This window comes from Phodopus roborovskii, unplaced genomic scaffold (genome assembly GCF_943737965.1).
Source record: "Phodopus roborovskii unplaced genomic scaffold, PHOROB, whole genome shotgun sequence".
NCBI classification, from domain to species: domain Eukaryota; kingdom Metazoa; phylum Chordata; class Mammalia; order Rodentia; family Cricetidae; genus Phodopus; species Phodopus roborovskii.
This window is the reverse complement of record NW_026126413.1, coordinates 9,925,411-9,948,594: the sequence shown is the minus strand read 5'-3', so window position 1 is coordinate 9,948,594 and position 23,184 is coordinate 9,925,411. Positions and strand designations below refer to the sequence as shown.

At 40.2% G+C, this 23,184-nt stretch overlaps 1 protein-coding gene across 1 annotated transcript in view; it reads right to left on the bottom strand.

The window, feature by feature from the left end:
* The window catches only part of Fam169a (family with sequence similarity 169 member A), a 47,122-nt gene that overhangs the window by 6,266 nt on the left and 17,672 nt on the right, over nt 1-23,184 (bottom strand). Inside the window, exons 2-10 of the mRNA XM_051183027.1 lie at nt 22,145-22,279; nt 20,462-20,561; nt 19,977-20,062; nt 17,351-17,522; nt 9,323-9,502; nt 5,680-5,808; nt 4,941-5,047; nt 1,200-1,239; nt 626-776 (exon numbers count right to left, since the gene is read on the bottom strand). Of these exons, the coding sequence (XP_051038984.1) occupies nt 626-776; nt 1,200-1,239; nt 4,941-5,047; nt 5,680-5,808; nt 9,323-9,502; nt 17,351-17,522; nt 19,977-20,062; nt 20,462-20,561; nt 22,145-22,276 (1,097 nt within the window). The 5' untranslated portion in view covers nt 22,277-22,279. The remainder of the gene's footprint in view (nt 1-625; nt 777-1,199; nt 1,240-4,940; nt 5,048-5,679; nt 5,809-9,322; nt 9,503-17,350; nt 17,523-19,976; nt 20,063-20,461; nt 20,562-22,144; nt 22,280-23,184) is intronic.

Genomic DNA, 23,184 nt, shown 5'->3' with positions numbered 1-23,184 from the left:
TTCAGTCCATGTGAAACCCTCCTCCAAAAGCTGGAAAACTTTTTTTTTTTTTTTGCTATTTTCACTTTTCTTAGAAAGAGACTTGCCATACAACACAAGTCCCCTCCAACTCACAGTAACCCTCTATCTCAGCCTCCCAAGGAATGATGTTACAGGCAGGAGTCACCACATCTGATCGGAAGATAAAATTTTTACCAAGGTTCTGCTGTTTCTATGGACTACCAAGTCTCTGGGAAAACTGACTGTACTATTTAAGGTTATTACTAACTTCTAAATTATATTCAGTAGCCCAGGTAAAATGGATTAATTATAAAGTAACTGAATTTTTTAAAAAACAGATGTCAAGTCTACCTATCAAATTCAAAGTTGCCGATAGTGAGTCTTTTAGGATAATGCATAGACTAGAACACTCTGCATTTGCACACAGAGAAGGTTCCACCGTGAGTTTATTCCAGCCTCTAACTGGCTATGCCCCTATCACACTGTTCAGATGCTAGCCCTCCTGGGAAGCAGAACCTAATACAACCCTCCAGGAGGACACCTGCTACACCACAACAAAGCAGCTCCACCTTCAGGACTAGACAGCAAGCAACAGTGTGGCAGTGAAAAGCCCTCCCTCCCTTACTTGCTTATTGAAGCCATAGGTGAAGTCTGAGCAGGATTTTCATCTTCACCCTGAGATCCACTAAATTCAGAATCCTGAAACCGCTTGCCAATCTTTGGTCGCTTTAGATGACTACTTCGAGTTCGAGTAGAAACAGGAGTCTTTTCTGGACCTGAGGGAAAACAGTAAAACTGCACCTGACTATGTATGCATGGGAAGGATTACCTATTAAAACACACAAAAATGCGACAACCAGGCCACATCAGCCCAGCACTGCCCCATCATACAGTTTTACTCCTTCCTTCAGATCAGGCTAAGAAAGCAATGTCAGCATTTGTTTTCATTACAAAATAACAGCCAATGTTCACTCCTCATATTTCTACATTATCCTGACGTTTACTGTGTTTCCTTCCACACTTTCATGCCTGTTCTCTTACTGACTTTGGGGAGTGATACATTATGATCCCCATGTCACAAGAAAGGGGGGAGGGGCTCTACAGCACCCTCAGGGTTCACACACAGTAAAATTAGGGGTCATCGTGGCATCAGAGTTCTGAGCTAGAACACTTACTAAGAGAACAGCTCATTTTCTTACCTTCAGAAGTACTAGCAAAGGCATCTTTTAAGGAATGGATCTAAAATAGAGAAAAGATCAAAATGTAATGTTTTAACTATCCTTTCTTACTATGAACATATTTCGTTCACAGTTTCAAAGAAAAATATTTAATTCTTCAAATAGTCGTTTTTCTTGAGAAATCTACCTTTGAAATAAAAATATTATGTTATAACCCTTGGTTCACCATAACCCTAAGAATTCATCCTAGGATCCGAAATGTTACAGGTTTACCTAGGAGTGTCTTGGCATTCTGCCCACAGCTAACTGCTCTCTTGGCATTTTTTGCATATTATCTTTAATTTAGATAACTATTGCTAATGAATCAAAACATACAAATAAAGTACCCCAATTTCCACCTTGATTTCCAAAGCAAGTATTCCCAACATTACTCCTCATCTACATCAATGGCAATAGCCATTACTGTCATTCCAGCAATGACCTGTGAAATAGCAGTGAGCCCTTCCCATCCCTCAAACCATCACAAAGCTGATTTTAAATGAAGGCTCTCTCAGAACTACCCTTTTCTATCACCATTGCTTTTGCCCAGGCCTTCCTTATCTTAAATCTGAACATTTCAAATGTCTTTGTCCCTGGTCAAGTCCCACACTTTAACTACAGCCTATCTATACTTTACACCTAATAAAGAATGCTTCCCAATCAAACTGTGCAATTCCTTTGCTTAAAACTTAAACCAACACCTTACCACTGTACAGAATACAAAGTAAAAAAATAAAACTTTCTGATAATTTATTACTTCCATAGTAAGCATGCCATTTCTGAATTATCTCTTGTGTTTCTTCTACAATGTCTAACAACCCTTCTCAAAGAACTCCATCCGCCCATTAAATTATCCCATGCTATTTAGTTTCAGTTATTTGCTATAGTAACTAAGGCAGTTATTACCCCTCAATTTATTATGTTTCAACAATGGATCATTTAGTTTTGTCATGTATTCAAAGAACCATACCATTACCTTCGGACATTCACTTCTTGCTCTGATATCTAACCCCATTACACAGTATCACACTCATTCACCCATTACACATTTACTGAACTACAACATGGTAGATACACATATCAAAGATCTAGTTATAGAGTTGAAAAAATTCATCCTGTATTTCAGAACAGCTAGTAGAGCTATGTGAACCTGGAAGCTGCCAATAAAATAAATGGCAAATGTTTTGAGGTAATGAATATGCAAATGAGCCTGATCCAACCATTACATAACGCACATAATAAAATGTCACATTGTACTACATTAGCATATTATATGTTAACTGAAACTCCTATCTATAAGTCTATACTTAGATAGGAGTCAACTGTGGCAAATACATAAAAATCTTGCCCTCAAGAAGTATGTAGTTCAACTAGAACAGAAAAATGAGATTAATATATGTAATGTTTCATATACACAAATATGTAAAATCAAGCAAAGTAAAACCATCACCTAAAGAATGAACCACATAGCTGCGTGTTAGATGGCACATGCCTTTAATTAACCCCAGCACTTGGGAAGCAGAGGCAGAGGCAGGCGAATCTCTGTGAGTTCGAGCCCAGCCTGGTCTACAGAGCTAGTTCCAGGACATGCCCTGAAGCAATACAGAGAAACCCTGTATCAAAAAACAAAACAAAGAATGAACCATATAGTCAAACTAAAATTACTTTAAGTGGTTACATATTTTTTCTTTGAACTAAAACATTAAAGTAATATGAAGAGTGGCTGGAGAGATGGCTCAGTGGTTAAGAGCACAGACTGCTTTTCCAGAGGCCCTGAGTTCATTTCCCAGCAACCAAAGATGGCTCACCATCATCTGTAATGAGATCTAGTTCCCTCTTCTGGTATTCAGACATACAAGCAGGCAGAACGCTGTATATAGGTTAATTAAATAAATACATCTTTTTAAAAAAGTAGTATATAGAATATGAACTTCAAAAATGACAGAAAATAAGTTTATGCTATTAACCTTATGACATATTGCCACTACAATATATTCTCATTCAAATGACATTTAAAATTATTAGGCATTATATTAAAATAAACTATAGCATTTATTACATGTGTGGGAAGTGCAAAATTTTTTTTGATCTTATGATAAATGAGAATAATATGTGTCTGTCTATCTGAGGAATATGAGCTGTAACATAAAAAGAACAGAGGCTTGTCAGGCATGGTGACAGACATCTTTAGTCCCAGAACTCAGGAGGAAGAGGCAAAAGAGTCTGTGAGTTCCAGGTCAGCCAGAGCAACTCTTTCTCAAAAACAAACTAAAGGAAAGGAAGGGCTGGCCAGTGGTGACGTACACCTTTAATACCAGCAGAGGAAGAGGCAGAGACAGGAGAATCTCTTGAGTTTGAGGCCAGCCTGATGTATACAGCAAGTTCTAGGACAGGCTCCAAAGCTACAGAAAAACCTGTCTTTAAAAAAAATAAAAAGGAAGAAAAAGAACAGACAGACACTATGATTTTTCTAAACATAGAAATAATATATAAAAACTGACTTTTCGGTGTTTTATTTTATTTATTATGTTATCCTTAGATAGTCAACTCATGTCAACTAAGACATGAAATATAAATTGGATTAAGTATACTACAAAAAATTAGTATTTTTCCTTTTATATGCTTATATAGCTTTAATGTGTAATACTGTAAACATTATTTATTTTATATTTTTCTAAAAACTATTTTTTCAAAAAGTATTACATCTTAAATAGTTAGTTGACAGAGGTCACCAAGAAAACAAACAATTGTAATTACCTAAATCTGTTGAATAAACTGTAATATTTGAAACTTAAACTAGGCCTTGAAGTGCAAACCTACAGCTATTCATGAGGCTGAGGACATTTTCAAGTTCAAGGCCAGGCTAGACTGTAAGCCAACCTAAGCAACATGGTGAAACCTACCTCTGTAGGGAAAAAAACACACCCTGGTCAGAAAACTAGAGCCAAAAGGCTAAAAAGGACCAGTGAAAGAAACGCACTTTGGCCCTGAAACCAGAGCCAAATCCGACCCTAAACCTGTGCAGAAAACCAACCAATCTAAAACCAGCCATCCTAAGCTCAGGGACTGAAATCTGACCAATCTTCTCCCTGGAAAACTCCACCCCTAAGAAGCCCTCTATAAATCCTGTGCCTGTTTTGCGGCTGGCTGGTCTGCTGTCCTCTGGCCCCCTGGCAAAGGACAGCCACTCTCCTGGATTCTTCCCTCCTAATAAATCTCTTGAATGAGGTTTAGGTGAAGGCCTTCTTTCTCCAAGAGCAGACAACCCTGGGTGGATCAGGGCTGTAATTTTTTACGCCAGGGAAACCTTCCCTTGGCTCAGCTAAGTTTTTACACTCTGCTCTCCAGGGGACCAGAGTAGAATTGTAACAACTTCATGACAGGGGAATCCCTTCCTACCAGGGCAGAGCTGATACACTGGGAAGCCTTCCCAGTTGGAGAAAACCTCTCCCATTGGAGCAGGGCTATAAGCTGCTATGCTTATTGTGACCCCTGGTATTCCTTGACTCCCAAGTGGCAGAACCCTTCCCCACCCCATCCAAGCTGCCAAAGGCTTATAACCTCAATAGAAAAAGTAAAAGGAAGACTGGGCTGGGGATGTAACTCAGTGGTAAAACACTTGCCACTAGGTCCCAATTTCAATGTTCATGATCACAAAACAATAAACAACTAAACATAAGACATAAAAACATTACTATTTCCTACGATGGTCAAAGGGTATACCTGCATCTCACTAGACTGATCATCTCCCATTCCAGGCTCATATTCTGGTACTGTAGCAAGAGCATATTCTTCAGATACAGGCCTTTTAGCTTCATATTGAGAAATCTCTGTAAACAGAAAAAAATTAAACTTATCAACCAATCTTGGTTTTTCAATTTAATAGTATAGTATCTAATGATTGTTATTAACTTCCAAGAGCAGCATAAACAAAAAGGAATCAATAATCTAGTGTGCTATGTCTCCTTTACAGTACCTTATACCCAACCCTTTGATTCACAAAGCCTAGTTCAGGCGGCTTCATGAATACACTGATTTTCTACTCCCAATTCCTACTGGGGTAGTTCATTACTTGGGCTAGTCAAAGTCTGTCTTTATCTTTTAATTTTACTTTTTAGACTTATTTAATGTGCATGAATATTTTGACACTATGTATGCATGTATGTATGTCATATGTGTACCTGGCCCCCAATGTCAAAAGAGAGTGCCAAATGCCATGGAGCTTGAGTTATCCAGATGGTTGTGAGCCACCATGTGGATGCTGGAAATTGAATCCAGTTCTTTACAAGAACAAGTATTTCCTAATCCCCCCACCCAGCATCTACTTTTTATTAGTGACTCAAAAGTAAGAGCACAATAAAAAACGTGGGTCTGCAACCAGAAAGGTCACAACATTGCTGAGATATAACACCAGCACTATCAGCTGCTGCTTTTAAAGTGTCCCACAGTCTACTAGTCTTACCTGTAACTTTAATTGCTTCTCTCTGTAATGCTCTGGAGACTGGTATCCGCTGATGCCAATGACCCACCCCTTCAACTTCCCAAAGAAGTTCATGATCTCCTGGATACTTTTCAAAGTATTGCTTGGAAGCTGAAAAACACAAATTAATAATTTCCTAGAAATCTCTAGAACATTTAGCCTTTCAGATATTTTAAAATATCTCTTAAAATAGCAAAAAAGGAGAGACGAAAGGGAGGTGCCCAGATCATTCAGTGAGGTGGCATAACCACACATGAAAAACACCATGACCAAGGGAACTCACCAAGAGTATGCAGAGGCTCAAGTACAAGTTACTCTTGAGGCTGGAGGTAGGGCTTTGCGGTTAAGAACATTAGCTGCTCTTCCAGAGGAACTGAGCTTGGTTCCTAGTACCCATGATGGGTCACAACCATTTTTCATTCCAATTTTAGGCGTTCCAATGTCCTCCTCTGGCCTCCACAGGTACTAAGTGGCATCCACATGGTGCATGGATACACATGCCAGCCAAACATTCATACACATAAAATAATGTATCTTTAAAAAAGTAAAACATCTTACAAAATTTCAAGTAAGAATTTTAAGAGATAAATCTAAAGAATGTGAGTATAATACATGTATAAAACGATGTCATTGTGTGAAGTTTAAATTATACTCCACAAAATGGTAGAGAAAAACATTTGGTAGTTTGTCAAAATAAGTCACAAACAAGAGGATAATGATGACTTGATTCCACTTAGCTGACCCAGCTAGGTACCAATAGATACTTCACAAGGAACACAAGGCAGAAGACGTTACCAAAAGGCAATCCATGTTAGCACAAGAAAAAGTTTTGCATATAGGGATAATAAAAATACAGCACTGAATACCACAGAAGTGTGTAGTTATAAGGGAAAAGTACCACAATTGTAAAGGTCAGTTAAAATAAAAACAATTAGAAAGCACACTATGCTTTTTAAAGTTATGGACATGCAAATATGACATCATGAGAAAGTGTGTACTGACCTCAGGAAAGCAAAGGAAAGGGGGGAGGGGCCACAAACAGCTCCAAAGGGAAGATCAAAACTCCCCGAAGAATAGCAAATGCTCTTAAGCACAAAGCCAGTATCTCCAGCATCAAGTTTACCTGTACCCGGCGTTGGTGGCACATGCCTTTAATGCCAGCACTCGGAAGGCAGAGGCAGATGGATCTCTGAGAGTCTGAACCAGGCTGGTCTACAGAGCTAGTTCTAGGACAGGCTCCAAAGCAATAAAAAAAGTTTACTTGTACCTGAGACTGACACACACTCTTGGTGAGCTCCCTCACTGAATGACCCGGGCACCTCCCTTTCCTCCTTTTTGCTATTTTAAGAGATATTTTAAAATGTAGCATAGGCTATACTATTGAGCATACTTAATCTGAAAATTTTAAATGCATACATGAAACTTTTTGAATTACATGCTTAATAACTTAGACTTGGAGCACTTTGCATTTTGGTGAGGCACACTCAGCCTATATGCAATTTTCATTAAAAAAATTTTTTTTTTTTTTTTCTGGGGCTGGAGAGATGGATCAGTAGTTAAGAGCACTGGCTGCTCTGCCAGCAGAGGACCCGAGTTCAATTCCCAGCACCCACATGACAGGTCACAGCTGTCTGTAACACTAGTTCCGGGGGACCTGACGTCTTCACACCAAAGCACACAAAATAAAGTGGAATAAATTACTTTAAAAAAAAAAATTCTGTCAAACTTGTCTAATCTGTATATTAGCAATAGGATACTATTCTATCATATGAACAAATTATAAATACCCAGTGTGAATCCATAGACTGACTTGTAACTGAGCATTTTCCAGTCCTTGCCTCAAACCATAAGGCTATGCCACTGGGCTGGAATAAGGATCTTGGAGCAAGAGGAATTCTAACCCAAGGTCACCTTTATGCACCAAGACTGTCCTTATTCCACTAAGTAGGTATCTCTTATTCCAAATGAGACAGTTTACTGGGTTTTTTTTTTCCCAAGATGTTTCAATATTTGCCAACCTTAAATACAAAGACATTTAAAATACATACGGCCTGAAGAGAACTATACACAATAGTTCAGTGTGTCTATTCTGTCCCTTTCTGTCTGTGCTTGGGATGCTGACTACAAATCCCAAGCACACTCTCCCGATGGCCTGGGCTCTCTCACCGCTTTCTCTGCAAACCCTTCTCTTGCTGTAGCTGCCGGCACATCTCCACCGCTGACCCTAACTCAAAAGGCTTGACTGTCACTCTCCCTCCTACATCTGTCTCCTCCAGCAGCTGCTTGGCAATCCTGTGACTCCTGTGGTTTTTCTCTCAAGTTTGATTCTTAAGCTTCCTTCAGAGTCTGTTTCTAATTTTTTGTTTTGTTTTGTTTTTTAATCAAGGACTGAAAACCTATAAAAGAAAATTCTAATTCCTCAGTAAACACGTTTTGTTCAGTTCTATGTTAGAAGAGGAGGAACAGAGGTGAGAGAGATCAGGACCTTATGAAAAGCCTCTCTACAACACACCCTACACTCAGATGATTACATAGAATAGTGCTCACTTATATTTAAGAGTGCAAATAAGCCCAGGAGTTGTTAAATTCCATTTTAACAAGAGAAAATGAGTTAGTGTAAATAAGTGCACACGTGGAATGACCTGTCTCTGATAACTGGGTGTAGGGGCACAGAGACCCTTGCACTCACAGGCAAGCACCAGGGTTACCAGGAATGTTGAATGCACAGGATTATCTACCCAAAGGAAGAGATGTATAACTTGTTTTCTGACCAGACAGCTGGGAACTACGGTGGTTAACAGCCTAGGTAACCTCTGCACTAACTATATGACTGTTAAAAGCGCTTGCCACCCCAGACCTTCCCCTAGGCCCTTAAGATAAAACATCTATGTAGCCTACCCTCCCTATATGATCTATCTTCATACAAAAAGTGACAGAAGTAAAAAAGAATTTTGATGCAATTATGCCTCAAGCTTCACTGTGGACATGAGCTTGTGTTACACCAGGAAACTTTTTTCCAAACTGCACTGTACTTAAATATGCTTAAAATTAACTGCCCAATATCAGACTCCAGATGTTTGAACCAACACTGGCCACTGAGTCATACTGAACTGGATTTCTTTCTTGCCTCAGGTGGATCATTACTCTGCTGGCCATGGAGATTGCAGAGCCCTCCAAACAGGCTTTATTTGTAATCAACTCTGAAAGGGAGAGATCACTAGGAGCTTTGGTTATCAGTATGGATAAGGGTATGGTGGCAGCCTACCTAAGTGAGACATCTCTGCAGAGTCACCCTAAGAAACATGAAAACTATAGGAGGGCTTTAGAAAAAAAAAAGCCCGGGGATGGTAGTGCGCACCTTTAATTCCATCACTCGCCAGGCAGAGGCAGGCAGATCACAGTGAGTTCGAGGACAGCCAGGGCGGTCACACAGAGAAACCTTGCTTCAAAAAACAAAACAAACAACAACCCCCCCCCCCTCAAAAAACCCACAAACGAAAGTTAAGCCCTAGAAAGCAAAAACTTCTAATTACATTTGAAACAGCTATTTATACATTTACAGTATTTCGGAGAAACAAATTTCAGGTGTCAAGTTTAACCTCATTTTTCAGCTCAGTCCACTTACCTGTGTACATGAGAGAAGACAGCGGATACCGCAAGCCAAGCGCTTCCTCTGTAAAGGAATCCACGAAGTCCTCTAGCATATGAAGTCCCAAATCTTTTCCTCTGTATTTCTTTCTTATAAACATTGTATCAAGAACTGGTAGTTGGTAACTCTGAGTAAGAAATGAGGCACATAAGCTTCCTGTAGTAGCAAGAGAAACCAAAGAATGTATATATTAAACTACATGTACATTTAGTAAATATAGTTACTGTTTCTGAGTAGTTTTTTCCCTTATGTAAAGAAGCACATCAAAGAAATGCATGCATTCTATAATAAAGTATATTATAACTTTAATATATACTCTTATGTACACTTGTGATAATAAGAATAGATGTTACTTTATGTTTGCCAATAGTTAAGTAATAAAGGACAAACAGCTCATTCCATGTCATGACCTACATACTTGTCAATAACTATACGTATACAACATTTTTACTATCTTTAGACATAAGCTTAACCTTCTCCCTGTCTCTACCATGTACTGAAACTGCTAAAACCATGATTCAAAAATAAATCTTCCTTAGTTGCTTTTGCTCAAGTATGTGGTCACAGCAGCAGTAAGCCTGGCAGAGCATTATACCAGGAAATGTTACTTGGTCATATGAAATAAGTGTTGGAGCTGGAGAGACGGCTCAGCAAAGAACCTGGGTTTGGTTCCCAGCACCCACATGACAGCTAACAACCATCCATAACTCTAGTTCTGGAGTTCCAATGCTCTCTTCCTCTGAGAGCACAAGACATGCACAGGATGCACATACATACATGCAAACAAAACAATACAAATATAATGAATAAAGTCCTGATACATACTACAATATATATGAGACTTGGAAAAAGAATGTTAAGCCCCCAAAATGCTAGATACAAGCCACATGATGCATGTTCTAGATTAATTAATGGTTAGCAAAAGCTGGAAATGGGCGTGGTTCCTATTGTATATAGTTCTGTCTTTTGCAGTAATAAAAATCATCTAAAATTGGTGAGACATGATACATTTAAATGGGTATTTTATTTGGTATTCAAATATACAAAAAAATGTTATTTAAAATATAAATAGGAGTTTACACATTTGATGTATACCATTTATAACCAAACCCTGTAGAGTCTGAAAATACATTTCCTCAAGTTTACCTACTTTCTCAGTGAGTCTCACCACCCATGTGTCCAGTGAGTCACCCTGGTTCTTTCTAAGCAGTGCACAACAAAAATCCTGAAGCAGTAATAGTAACAAAATCTGGGGCCTTGTTTTTTTTGCCCAAGACACAAACCCTGCTCAACCCGCCTTCCAAAGTAGTCTCTTCACTGAACTGTGAACCTTACTAACATGCATTGTATTGGTAAGCTGTCAGGAGCAGTTTCTGCTCACTGAGAAGCTGGCCCTGGGTAGAGCTGACCCCAGTCCCACCTCATTTCAGACCTAAACATGTCTGTCTCAAAGGATCCTCTAAGGCCCTTGTCTGGAGATGTGTCCCCCCACTCCCCCCCCCACCCCCCAAAACGCAACTCTGTGACAAGGAGGGAAGAGAACAAAAAAAGCCCAAGGGTAAACACATCATGTTTTTAAATACAGCTATATTTCCAACAGACGTCCCCATTGGGTTTCTGATAGATGTAATGACTTCACACTTAGCTGTTATTTCTTCTTTTACTTGGAACCCTCAAAAAGGGGGGGGGGGACAGACAGTCAAGATACACTCTAACTACCTGCCTTAATGGGGCTTTCTCAATTGATTTCTACTGAATATTTTAGGTACCTTATTTAATGATGTTTTGTTATCTTACTGTGGCTTGCTATGTATTTAATAAACTCATTAAAAACCAAAAGTATGGGGCTGTAGCTCTGGATTGGTGGTTAAGAGTGTCTGTTCTTGTAAAGGATCTGGGCTCAGTTCCACTGGACCTGACTCCCTCTTCTCACCTGTGCGGGTACCAGGCACATACGTGGTGCACATACATACATGCAGGTAAAACATTCACACACATAAAAGATACACTAATGTAGGCCAGTCTCCAGACTAAACAGAATGCCTGCCCACTCTAGGCACCCTGTACCTGGGTTTCCACAAAGATGTCTAGTGCCTTTTAAGATAGCAAGGATGGTTACCTCCATCCTGAAATCCCTTCACTACTTCCGTCACCATACAGCAGAATTTACCTTAGGCCTAGAGACCTTTCAAGATACAACCTTTACCCTCTCCAAATTCTATCACTCATTCTTTATTAACAAGGCTTGGTGGCCTTCTGCAATTTCTGAAGCATTCAAACCTGTCAGTTTCTGCCAGAGAGCCTCTTCAGACACTTCCCACTTCCTGTTACTCCATCAGTTAGTTCATTCAGAAAAGCTCCCTAACCCTTCTATTTAAAAGAGCAATTCTCACTTCCTGTTACTCATCAGTTCATTCAGAAAGCTCCCCTAGCCCTTCTATTTAAAGCAGCACCTCCCCTGCACTCTCTTGGCTGCTCTTCACCCTCTCTTCCTCTAAAATCGAAGTTCCTTGAGGATGGAGCTTACGAAATTTTTACTATTCTCAACTTGTCCCTCTTACTCTTTTCCCCAGCTCTTCCCTCCCCATTTTCTCATCTCTACTGCACCTAAAAATAACATAAATAAATGCTATTCAAGATCTAAGCGAAGGCATCACAAATCTATTCTGCCACCCCGAGCAGCTGCCTTTTCTCATGGAACCCCTTCTTTGCCCCGCAGGAAGGTATTCCTTTGCCATCCTAAAAACCACAGTTAGCATCTCATAAAAGGATCTGCATGAGTTTGTCTTCCCTACACTGTATGATGTGAATGCCAAACTGATTAGGTGATGTTCATTCTTTTAAGTCAGTTAAGCATTGGCTATTCTAAAGAAACCAACCCAGGAAAACTTAATAAGGGTCCAGTTTAGGCTTGACTGATACCATCCAGAAGGTATCTCAAATTACCTGACATTGCCTGACTAAATTTTATTGGCTTAACACAAAAACTTACTACTCATCTTTAGAGAATGGAAAATTAGACTCCATCCTGGGCAGCGTGGGTTCACTGCACTCTGCACTGGAAATCTCCACTGTTTTCTCCTTGGTTTCTACTACTACAGCTCTCACTTGGGCCCTTCCCTCATCTGAACTACAACAGAAGACCTACTAAGGACTCCTTTGACTCAAAAGATAATTTCCCTACATGCCAGTCAAGTGTTACAAAAACCATGTCCCTAATGCATCCTTCGATAGCTTCATGGACAATAAAACGTCACCTGTCTTAACATGGCCTTTACAACCCTTCCCAATGGGACCTTCATCTGCACCCTCCAGTTTTTTGGTGCTTTGTTCTGTCGTAAGATTCTTCTCATTCTTTCCTAAGTTTTAGTCCCACAAACTTACTTCAAGATGCCCTGCACATTTGCAACTCTCCTTTACAAACTTAGATCCCATGTGTGTGAGTACTAGCGTGGCTCCTTTATAAACTTAGATCCCATGTGTGTGATTACTAGCATGGCCCTTTCCCTTCCCAGCATGTCTAACTTCTGATAACTTACTGATCCTCCAGGGACAATTCTCAATCTTTCTTAGTGACACCCTCCTCTTGCAGAATTAAGTACTTTAGTCTTCACTAACTACTCTTGCCAATACACGACTCATCAACATGGATGATTAAGTATCTACTGACCGTAGTTTTTTGGGGGGTTATTTGTCTCATTCTCTACATTTGGGGTGTTCTGAGGTATGAAACCATGTTTGTCTGCACTGAGTCATCCCTATCTCCCCAGTTAACAGAGCCCTTACTGGGAGCATTTGTCTTTTCAGATGGCTAGACATGCCCCAAAGAACATATCTCATTTTCAAAGTTCCCAAGCAACAGAGTGCCAGAAAAATCAGAAATTCAAAGTCATCATGAGCAAGCTACACAGTAAATGTGAGGCCTGCCTGGAATATAATGGAGCTTTGTGTGACAGAAAGCCCAAGAGGAATTCGGCGGGAGAAAGCACATGCTCCATGGTAGACAAAGTTGCTCTCATTAAATTTACCACTGCCTTCTGTTCAATCTACAACCACCCTGTGTTTCTTCTAGGTCTCTGGGTTAGTACATTTATTTTGCTACAAAAGAATCCCCAAGACTGGGTGGTATTCTGTGGGGTTTTTGTTTTGTTTGGGGGGGGGCCTTTTTTTTTTTTTTTTTTTTTTTTTCTGTATAGCCCTGAGTGTTCTGGAACTCAGTATGTAGACCAGGCTGGCCTCAAATTCAGGGATTCACCTGCCCGTCTCCCAAATGCTGGGATTAAAAGTGTGTGGCACCATACCTGGTTAAGACTAGGAAATTAACAAAGAAAAAACTTGCATTTCTCAGTAAAGGGGCTGCGTCTGGTGAAGGTGTGGTGAAGGCCGCAGCTGCAGAAGCAACTGCTGTGTGTCTGTGTGCATGGTGGGCCTTCTGACAGGGCCACAGTCATTTTTCATCTCCCACCTAGTCAAATCCAGGATTATTTTTTCTCATTAACCATTAAAATAAACTCAAAATAGCATATATTCACATAACTTCATGGTATCTAAAATTTTCTTCTTTAGCTTTATAAATGACATAATTTTTTATATACTAAATGTTTTATATGATTTAAAAAGCCATTTTAGACATAACAGTTGCATAAACAGGGCTGGTGAGATAGCTCTGTAGATAAAGTGCTTATGGTAAAGCCTAATAACCTGAGTTCGACCCTGGAACCCATGCAAAGTGGAAGGAAAGAGCTGAGCGCTGGTAAGTTGTCTCTGACCTGCACTTGACGGTGGCCTACAACCCCCCCCATAATAGAAACAAATAAAATTCAATTAAAGGAGTTCAAAACCATTATAAAGAGCTCCGATGTACCCTTTCCCAAGCTTTGCCCAATACAAACATCTTATATTGCCAGATCATTGTCAAAACTAGAAACTTAACATGTTTAATAAACAGAATGCTAAACTGACTTTGTAAATTGAGTTGTCTCCTCAAGACCACATTAGCATCTCAGAATCTAAAAAGGCATGAGAGAGCTGCACAAGGAGGCGGCAGTGGTGGGAGCATGGTCTATCTCTAAAATCCATGCTCAAGTTACTCCCCATTAGAAGACATTAAGAATGAGTACCAGCCTGGGTGTGCTGAAGCAAGCTTTAACCGCTTTAAGCCCAGCACTCGCGGGAAAGAGGCAGGAGGACGAACGCTGGGAGCTTGAGGCCTCCTGGGTCGATATAGTGAGTTTCAGGACAACCGGAGCTAAACAGACTCTGTCTTTGTCTGAAGAGTTAGAACCAGGTGGGATTAAACTTTCTGAGCAGGGTGGTGGTGGCACACGCCTTTCATCCCAGCACTGGGAGTTGAGGCCAGCCTGGTCTACAGAGATAGTTCCGGGACAGGTTCCAAAGCTACACAGAACAACCCTGAGTTGAAAAACAAAACAAAACAAAAAAAATTGAACCTTCTGAATGAAGTAAACATGGAAATGGCTGATAGTCTCAGAGTAATATTATTCTTATTTTTAAGTATTTCTTATTGTCTCTACTTATTTCTAAACTAAATTCCTAGTTTGGAAATGCAAATTTACAAAGACAATTACTTGCAGATATAATTTGAATTATACTTAAGTTGACTAAATAACAGATTATGACCAAAATATTAATTCATGAACAAAAGTGAAATATGCTATGAAAAAAATCTTAGTGATTCAGTATGCTAGACCATTTACCATACTGATGACATATATCCCTTGAGACATTTATTATTTTTATTATTGCTCAAATCACTTACTAATAAATACAAGGCTTGAGTATACAGGCTGCTATTACTGGGAGACAAGTCTTCTAAGAATAAAAACTAGAGAACAATTTTAGTTTTAATGCAGATCAGAAATATATATACTTCAATAACATGGTTAAAATAAAAACCCTCCTTCAACAACAAAATAAATGAGAAAAAACTTTTGAATTTACTTACTTGAAAAACTAATTTGAAACATTTGATGTTTCTTAATTTTGTCTTAAAAGTATAAAACAGTCACAGGGGGAGCTCATGGACTCCAGTCCATGAAACCAGCATAGGACCCACCCAGACCCCCGGAATGTGGGTGTTAATTGGGAGGACTAGGCAGTCTATTTATCCCTAGTATATGAATGGACTTTGGGAGCCCATCCCACATAGAGGGATACTCCCTCAGCCTAGACACATGGGGGAGGGCCTGGGCCCTGCTCCAAATGATATGAAGACTTTGAAGATTCCCATGGAGGGCCTCACCTTCCCCTGGGGAGCAGAAAGGAGATGAAATGGAGGCTGGTTGGGTGAACAGAGGAGGAAGGGAGGGAGAGGAAACTGGGATTGACATGTAAAACAAGCTTGTTTCAAATTTAAATTTAAAAATATATCAAAAAAAATTATAAGAGCTGAGGATATAGGTCTATTTTAATTTTTTAAATTTTATTTTATGTTTATGAGTGTTCTGCACGCATGAATATGTGTCAGATCCCCAGAGCTGGACTTACAGACAGCTGTGAGCTGCCATATGGGCGTGGGAACCGAACCCAGATCCCAGATCCTTTGGAAGAACAACTGGTGTTCATAATCAAAGCCAACTCTCCAGTCCCCACCACAAAACCAAACAAACCTTAAAGGAATAAATTAATACAATCATGACATTAAAATAGCAAAGCCTGGAGACAACGGTGGCTCACACCTTTAATCCCAGCACTCTGAAGGCAGAGGTCAATGATCTCTGTGACTTCCAGGCCAGCCTGGTCTACAGAGCAAGTTCCAGGACAGCCAGAGCTACACAGAGAAACCCAGCCTCCAAAGCCACAGAGAAACACTACCTCAAAAAAATAAACAAACAAACAAAACCCCACAGATACCCTTATAACAAAACTACTCAACCTGGAAAACAAAATATAAATCGCTCACTGTACTTCAAGCAAAAAAAAAAAAAAAAAAAAAAAAGTTTCTGTTTCTGGTTTCTTGGGTGTCAGTCACTATGTTGGAAGACTCTGACCTTCTCAGAATAAGATCTTTTGTCTTCCACCAAAGCCGCTAATAAAAATCAAGTAATAAATTACTACAAAAAGACTTCATTTAACTATGCATTTACTTAATAAAGACATTAGGGTCCAGTGAGATGGCTCAAAAGTTAAAGGTGCTTGCTGCCAAGCCCGACTTGAGTGCTGTCCCTAAGACCCACAAACTGAAAGGCAAGAACTGACTCCCCCAAATTGTCCTCCAACCCCCACCCACGCACTGTGGCATGTGGGGCACACACTTTATCTTATAGCTACAGATGTATCTTTATTACTTGGGGAGGGAAAGAAAAAGAGAAAGAAGGTGTTTTAGTTTTTCTTTGAGACAATATCTCAAAACAACTTTAGTTACATTTCAGTTTCTTTTAGAGAAAAAGCACTCCCTTGAAATAAAGTTACTTATCTAAGGCTGTCATAAACACTCTTAATTCAACTACTGCCCAGCAGAGGGAGATGGAGCTTAAGAGGCAAGGAAAACAATGAAGAGGGCTATTAGAAAGAATGGGGAGTGAGTGTGGAAATCAGTAGAAGTTGCAGTAGCACCTGGAAGTTCTAGGGTATAAAATGGAGCCAATTCCAGAAAGCAAGAGCAGAGCCCAGGTCCCAGAAGAGGAGCGAGCCCCCAACATATCAAATATAGTACCACATACTCAAGTAGAAACGGCAATGCCCATAGGCCATTGGGGTTTAATAAGTAACAGCAACAGCAGCAGAGACCAAAGCAGCAGCCTTCAAATGGAAGGAGATGCAAAAGGCCACAAAGACTAAGATGAAGACAATCTTCTCTCATAGACACAGAGCCGTCATCTGCTGTGTCTAAGGTTTAGTCTCTACTATTCAAAAGACTTCCCTAACAATCCTCTCTCTCGGATGGTAGAACTGTGACACTCCCAAGAAATCTTAAGTGCAAGCATCTCAATTTATAGAAATGGAGATTTCTGTAACACAGTTTAAGGAACTTGTAAAACTCACCTGTAGGCTTAACTGAGTAAAACCCAACAGCCTCTCCTTTCTTCCACAGAATCTTAGCATAGTCAGTACTGCTATGGCACAGGAATGGGATCTCATTTCTCTCCATTTCCCGTTTTCTATAAATAACTCGGTTGAGAACATACAGAACCACTCTTTCTCCGAGAGTGCTCACCTACAAAGAGAATCACACAGCAGGCACAGCAGTTACAATATGCAGCTTTTAGGGACACCAATCACCCTGTCCCCAGCTCCCACCGCCCTACTGTCATCCAGAGCAATTCCAACATCCTATTATCATAGAATCAAGGCCAATCACTCCTAACAAGAACAGCACGTTCGCACAGACACATTTTACGCATGGGAAGCTGTCTTGTAGCAAATTCTAAACTGGGCAAAACACAATGTCCTGCTTCTCACTCTGCGCAGTGCCTTCATGATACCAGCTGCCCAGATCCAAGGGATCTCTGTGGCCCACTACATACTCTGCTTGAATCCTCTTTCACCCCATTCCCAGCCCCCATATTAAAAATATATATTATTAAAAACTAGTACTATGCCCAGGAGACTTGCAGAACAATTACCTCATTTCATGAAGGCAGCCATAACGATCTTTTTCTCCTTTTTCAGGTAAAACGTTCCTTTGACAGCCCTACTCTTGCTATAAAGATACGCAGCCCCCTCACCCACACAACCCTTTGCTAGAGTAGTTGAGCAAATATGGTAACAGCAGGGAAGTCTAGTCAAACACACTCGACACAGAATGAAAACAGAGGCCAGTGCTCACTCATGGAGCCACACCATGGCAGGCACTGCATGATTACCCCCTGCCTTCTGTTAGTAAAGTCAGCTTTCCCCACAGACATCTCTAATGCCAGAACAAGACTTCTGTTTATAAAGTCTATTTTCTTTCAAGTCCTCTTAAAGCAGTGGGTCTCAACCTCTCTAATGCTGTAACCCTTTAATACACAGTTTGCTGAGAATGACCTGGAATTCCTAATGCTCCCGTGTTCCACCTCCTAGATGCTGGGGCTCAAACCCAGGGCCTCATGCATACTAGGCAAGCACTCTACCAACTGAGAAAGAGATACACCCTCAGTGTGGTGCTTTGAAGGAGAAACGTCCCCCACAGCCTCAGGGTTTGAACACTTGGGTCCCAGTCGTTGGAGCTCTTCAGGTTTAACCACAGCGTCAGTTGATGGGCTCTGAGGTAATATAGCCTCGCCTACTTCCAGTCCCTCTCTCTTTTGGAGTTTGTAGTTCAGGATGGCCACCATGGATGCTTGCCACCATGCATCCCTGTCTTGATATACTCTTCCTTCCATAAACTACCTCGGGCATGGTATTTTGTCACAGAAAAATGGCAAATGCACCCAAGTCCCATCTTTGTTTCTGGATTCTGCTTTTCAGAGATCAGTTCCTTCATTCAGCACAGGGACACAGAAAATTGGTTAGCATGCCATCCATGTCCAAGGACCTGGTAGTGTGAAGACCAGGACAGAAATGGGGGAAGAGTCTTGTAGCCTGGAGACCTCTACCCATATATGACTAAACATACGTTTGAGACATGGGGTTAGAATCTTTATCATCTCAATTTAATTTTTCCACAACAAATAAAACAGAGGAAAGACCTAAAATGATGTCACTTGCTCTAGTTCATATATTTATGAACAAGCAAACTAACCCTCCTGTGACTTTACCAATTTTTCTGATAGACCAGTCAGTCCTCCTGCCCCGCCCTGCCCCTCACTGACTTCCCACTTCTCAGAGGTGACACTATCAGATGGATGCTGAGCTGAAGGCATCTTTTGTCTTGTCACCCCCCTTTCCTAATCCACACCTGGAGGCTTTAGTCTCTCCCTCTGACGTCATTTGTCCTCCTCTACCTTCATCTAGATGTCCTCTATGAGATGCCATGACTCAGTCATATTTCAGTTCTAAGGGGTATTTCCTTTCTTTGTGTACTGTCAGAGCTGACAAGTCACACTCTTTGCTATCTAGACCTACTTTACAGCTTTATACATGCTTAAGATTCTTCCTCTATAGTAGCCCAAGACTAGGCTGCATTACAGAGATGGGCAGATATCCAGATGTGTATTCTCCCAGCTTCTATGAGATGGCCGCTTACTCTAGACTCTAAAGGCAATTCAAGAATAAACACAATATCCAGAAGGGATAAAGTTTGGTATATTACTCTAAGACTTCTTTTATGAAAAAATACATTATCCAGAAGGAAGAACACTCATATCACTTCCCTAAAATCCCCTCCCTTTGAGTCAGATGTCTCTCAGAGAGTTCCAAACTCAAAAAGAGGAGCTGCAACACAGCCTATCTGAGCTGTTAAAATCTGAAATGCCTCTTGTTCCTTCCAATTGGTGTGCTGCAACTGCAACCACACCGAAACACTAGCTTCAGGGAGGGAGGCAGCCTCAGTCAGCTAACCCACCCAGGGAAGCCACTCTTCTCTCCCACTTCCCAGAAAAGGAAGGACCACATAAACAGAGCTCCCACTTTCACCACAAGAAACCCCAGGAGTTCAGTCTAACTTGGTTACATGAAAATGGGGGAAAGTTCGACAACTTCAAAAACTATCACTTTACAGAAATCCTGAAGGGCATGATCTGATTACCTGCTTTAGCCCCTCTCTGGAAGGTTCAGATGTTTTCACAATATCATCAATGGCCCACCACTGGTCAACAAGGTAAAGTGCCACAGCTAAAATAGAAAAATGGCCATTAACACTTAAGTCTGAAGGGTTAAAACAGATAATGCTGCTGCTTGCTGAGGACTACATGCACACTATAAAATGCACCTATCATTGCTTGCTTCCCTTTTCTGTCTTGTTGAGAATCAAATCTAATACCCCTCACATCCAGGTAAGATCTCCACCATTCAGCTACAGCCCTGTCCTCCCTGGATCCTAGACTCACAGTTTATACCTTTATTTTACTTCACTCATTACATGTTTAATTGTAAGCAACTGAAAATTACATATTTCTAAAACTAAAATTTGAGAAAAGTTTCTACAACAAATTATTGCACGTCGTTTCTCCTAAGTTCCTAACAGTTTGAATTCAAGCTCCTCAATTTACAAAGACAAAGCGGGGAAGAGACCTGTGAGCGAATCCTCAGGTGCAAAGAGAGCAAGAACTTTCTGGGTCTGGGTGCCACCATAGAGAGGCACAAAGCCCACATTTGACAGGCTGATAGGGATCTGTAAGAAAAGATGACTCAAGATTAGTGGAAAATTTCATAAAAAATACATAACAAAAATACCAAAGGATTTGCCAGAACTTAAGCTTTTCTCGAGTGTATTCTAATACACTGCTTCATTTTATACATGATAATATCCCTAGTATCCCCCCACCAAAAAAAAAAGAAAACCAGCAACAATGGAATAAAAGCTTCTTTTCTCCAAGAATTTTCTTGTGGAAAAAGAAAATTTGTTTCTATAATCATTCCTAGATGGCAACCAAGCTACTGAGTAAAAGCAAATGTCACTGCAAAACCAGCTGTAGTTATTATCATTATTCTTCACTACAAAGACATATTTCATTTTCTAGTAAAGAAAGCAGTTAAGTAAACAGATGTTTCAGCAAGATACATGCAATACTTGCACACTGCTCTGTCTTTGTTGGCCCAGCATAACTTTCCACTTAGAGTCAATCTGTGGAATTAAAATACTAGTGCAGGGAAGCTGTTAAAACCCTTCACACCAGGGCGGTGAGATGGCTCAGTGGGTAAAGGGACTTGATCCTGAGGTTAATCACCAAGTCCCACATGGTTGGAGGAGAGAACTGAGTAAACGCTGGCCTCTGACTTCCTTCCATGCCCCCCAACTCAAGGAAAACTTTAGTTCTTTAGTCACTCCCAGAAGCAAGCTTTAAGACCTAGAAACACTGAGAAATCTGGCTGCTTCAGTTCATAGTAGAATTTAAACGACCCCATGTCTCAAAGTAACACAACTTACTAATCAAAATTTTTATTTTTCAAAATCATAAAACTATCAAAGAAAGAAAAGATTCATGAAAAAAAATGTAATTTTGGGCTTTTTAACTGAAAGAAGTTTCTAAATTCAAAATTCCAAATCTAAAGTAAATTTAAGTGACACTACTTTGGCATGGTGTCTTGTCCTAACAGAACTGGTAAACTTCTTACCCTACAAAATTAAAGGCAAAGGACAACCCCAAGTAACTAAGGCCCCGCCTGCCTGTCTTCACAGAGAGGCTGGGAGCCGGCTCAGAGGGGAAAGTGCTTGCAACCTGAGCATGAGAGTCTGAGTTCAAGAACCCAGCACCTACATAAAAGCCAAGTGCAGCCATGCCCTCATGCCTGTACCCCAGCATGGGGATGGGTGGGGCACAGAAGGACCCTAAAAGCTCACTGGCTAGCAAGCCTAACTGAAATGGTAAGCTTCAGGTTTGGTCAAAGACCCTGTCTCAAGGGAATAAAGTATAAAGCAATAGAAGAAGACCTCTAATACCCTCCTCTGGCCTCCGTATGCACATGCAAACACACACATGCGCTCGTGCGGGTATGTGCACACATACACACACACACACACACACACACACACACACACACTCTTTACACACAGCAAAAACCTTGATCTGCCACTCAATTTGTTAACAATAATTAACCAACATTAACATATCCTACTGGTAGATTTCTGGTAAATATTTCAAAGTTGAATGATTTCTTTAAGTTGATATATTTTTTAAAAGATACTGATTTCATATGTAACCTGGACTGGAAGGTTGGTTTAAAAAAAAAAAAAAACACTGCAGATTGCCTTACCGTAATATTGAGAATAGAAAAACACTCTGGATTTTCAGGGTCCCCACACCTTAAGTTGGAAAGGTAATCCTCAGCAGAATTTTCCAATTCCTCATGTGTGCAGTTATCCAGCAAATCCACAGGGAAGGCCATCCTCTAACAAACATGGAACAACACAGAATGATTACCATCAGTTCTTATTCCAAAAAAAAAAAATCTACTGTAACACACCCTATTTTACTGTAAGGAGACTTCTATACTTTTATTTCACTACATCAAGATAGATAGTTTGAGTCTGTTGTTAAGCACATGTTGAAAAGTTCCTAGTATTATTCATTTATGTTAAAAACAGGCAATAAAGCCAGGCATAGTGGCTCACACCTGTAATCAAGCACTCTGGAGACTAAGGAGAAAAAATTGGTCACAGTTTGAGGATACCTTGGACTACACAGAGTTCCAGGCCAGCCCAGGCTATCGTGTAAGACCACTTGAAATAACAAAAATAAGCAATGAAATGGGAATTCATGGATAGGTCTGTAAATGTTTTATAAAGACATGACATATGTTCATATACTTAACATATGTATGTTTACATATGTTACATACCCCTCAACATAAGTCACTACAAAGTGACATGGGGTTGGGGCTGGAGAGCTGACTCAGCAGTTAAAAATACTTGTTGCTCTTGCAGAGGACCTGGGTTCAGTTTTCCAGCACCCACATGGTAGCGCACAACCATCCCTACACCAGTCCCAGAGAATCCAATACCCTCTCTGACCACCACTGGCACCAGGTACACATATAGTATAAATACATACATGATGTTAAAACACCTACACTCATGAAATAAATACATCTCCTTGTTTTTAATACATGGGAATTTTCTGGAATGATACAAATGTTCCACCAACTAAATGCTAGGTCCATAGTTTGATACATATTTTTAAATCAAGTTAATCATAAAAATCAAATCCAAGAAATAAAAATAAAAATTTAGTTCAGCTAATAAGCAACCCTACAAATCTGTTTTTTAGAAACAATTACTAGATAGCACACACCTT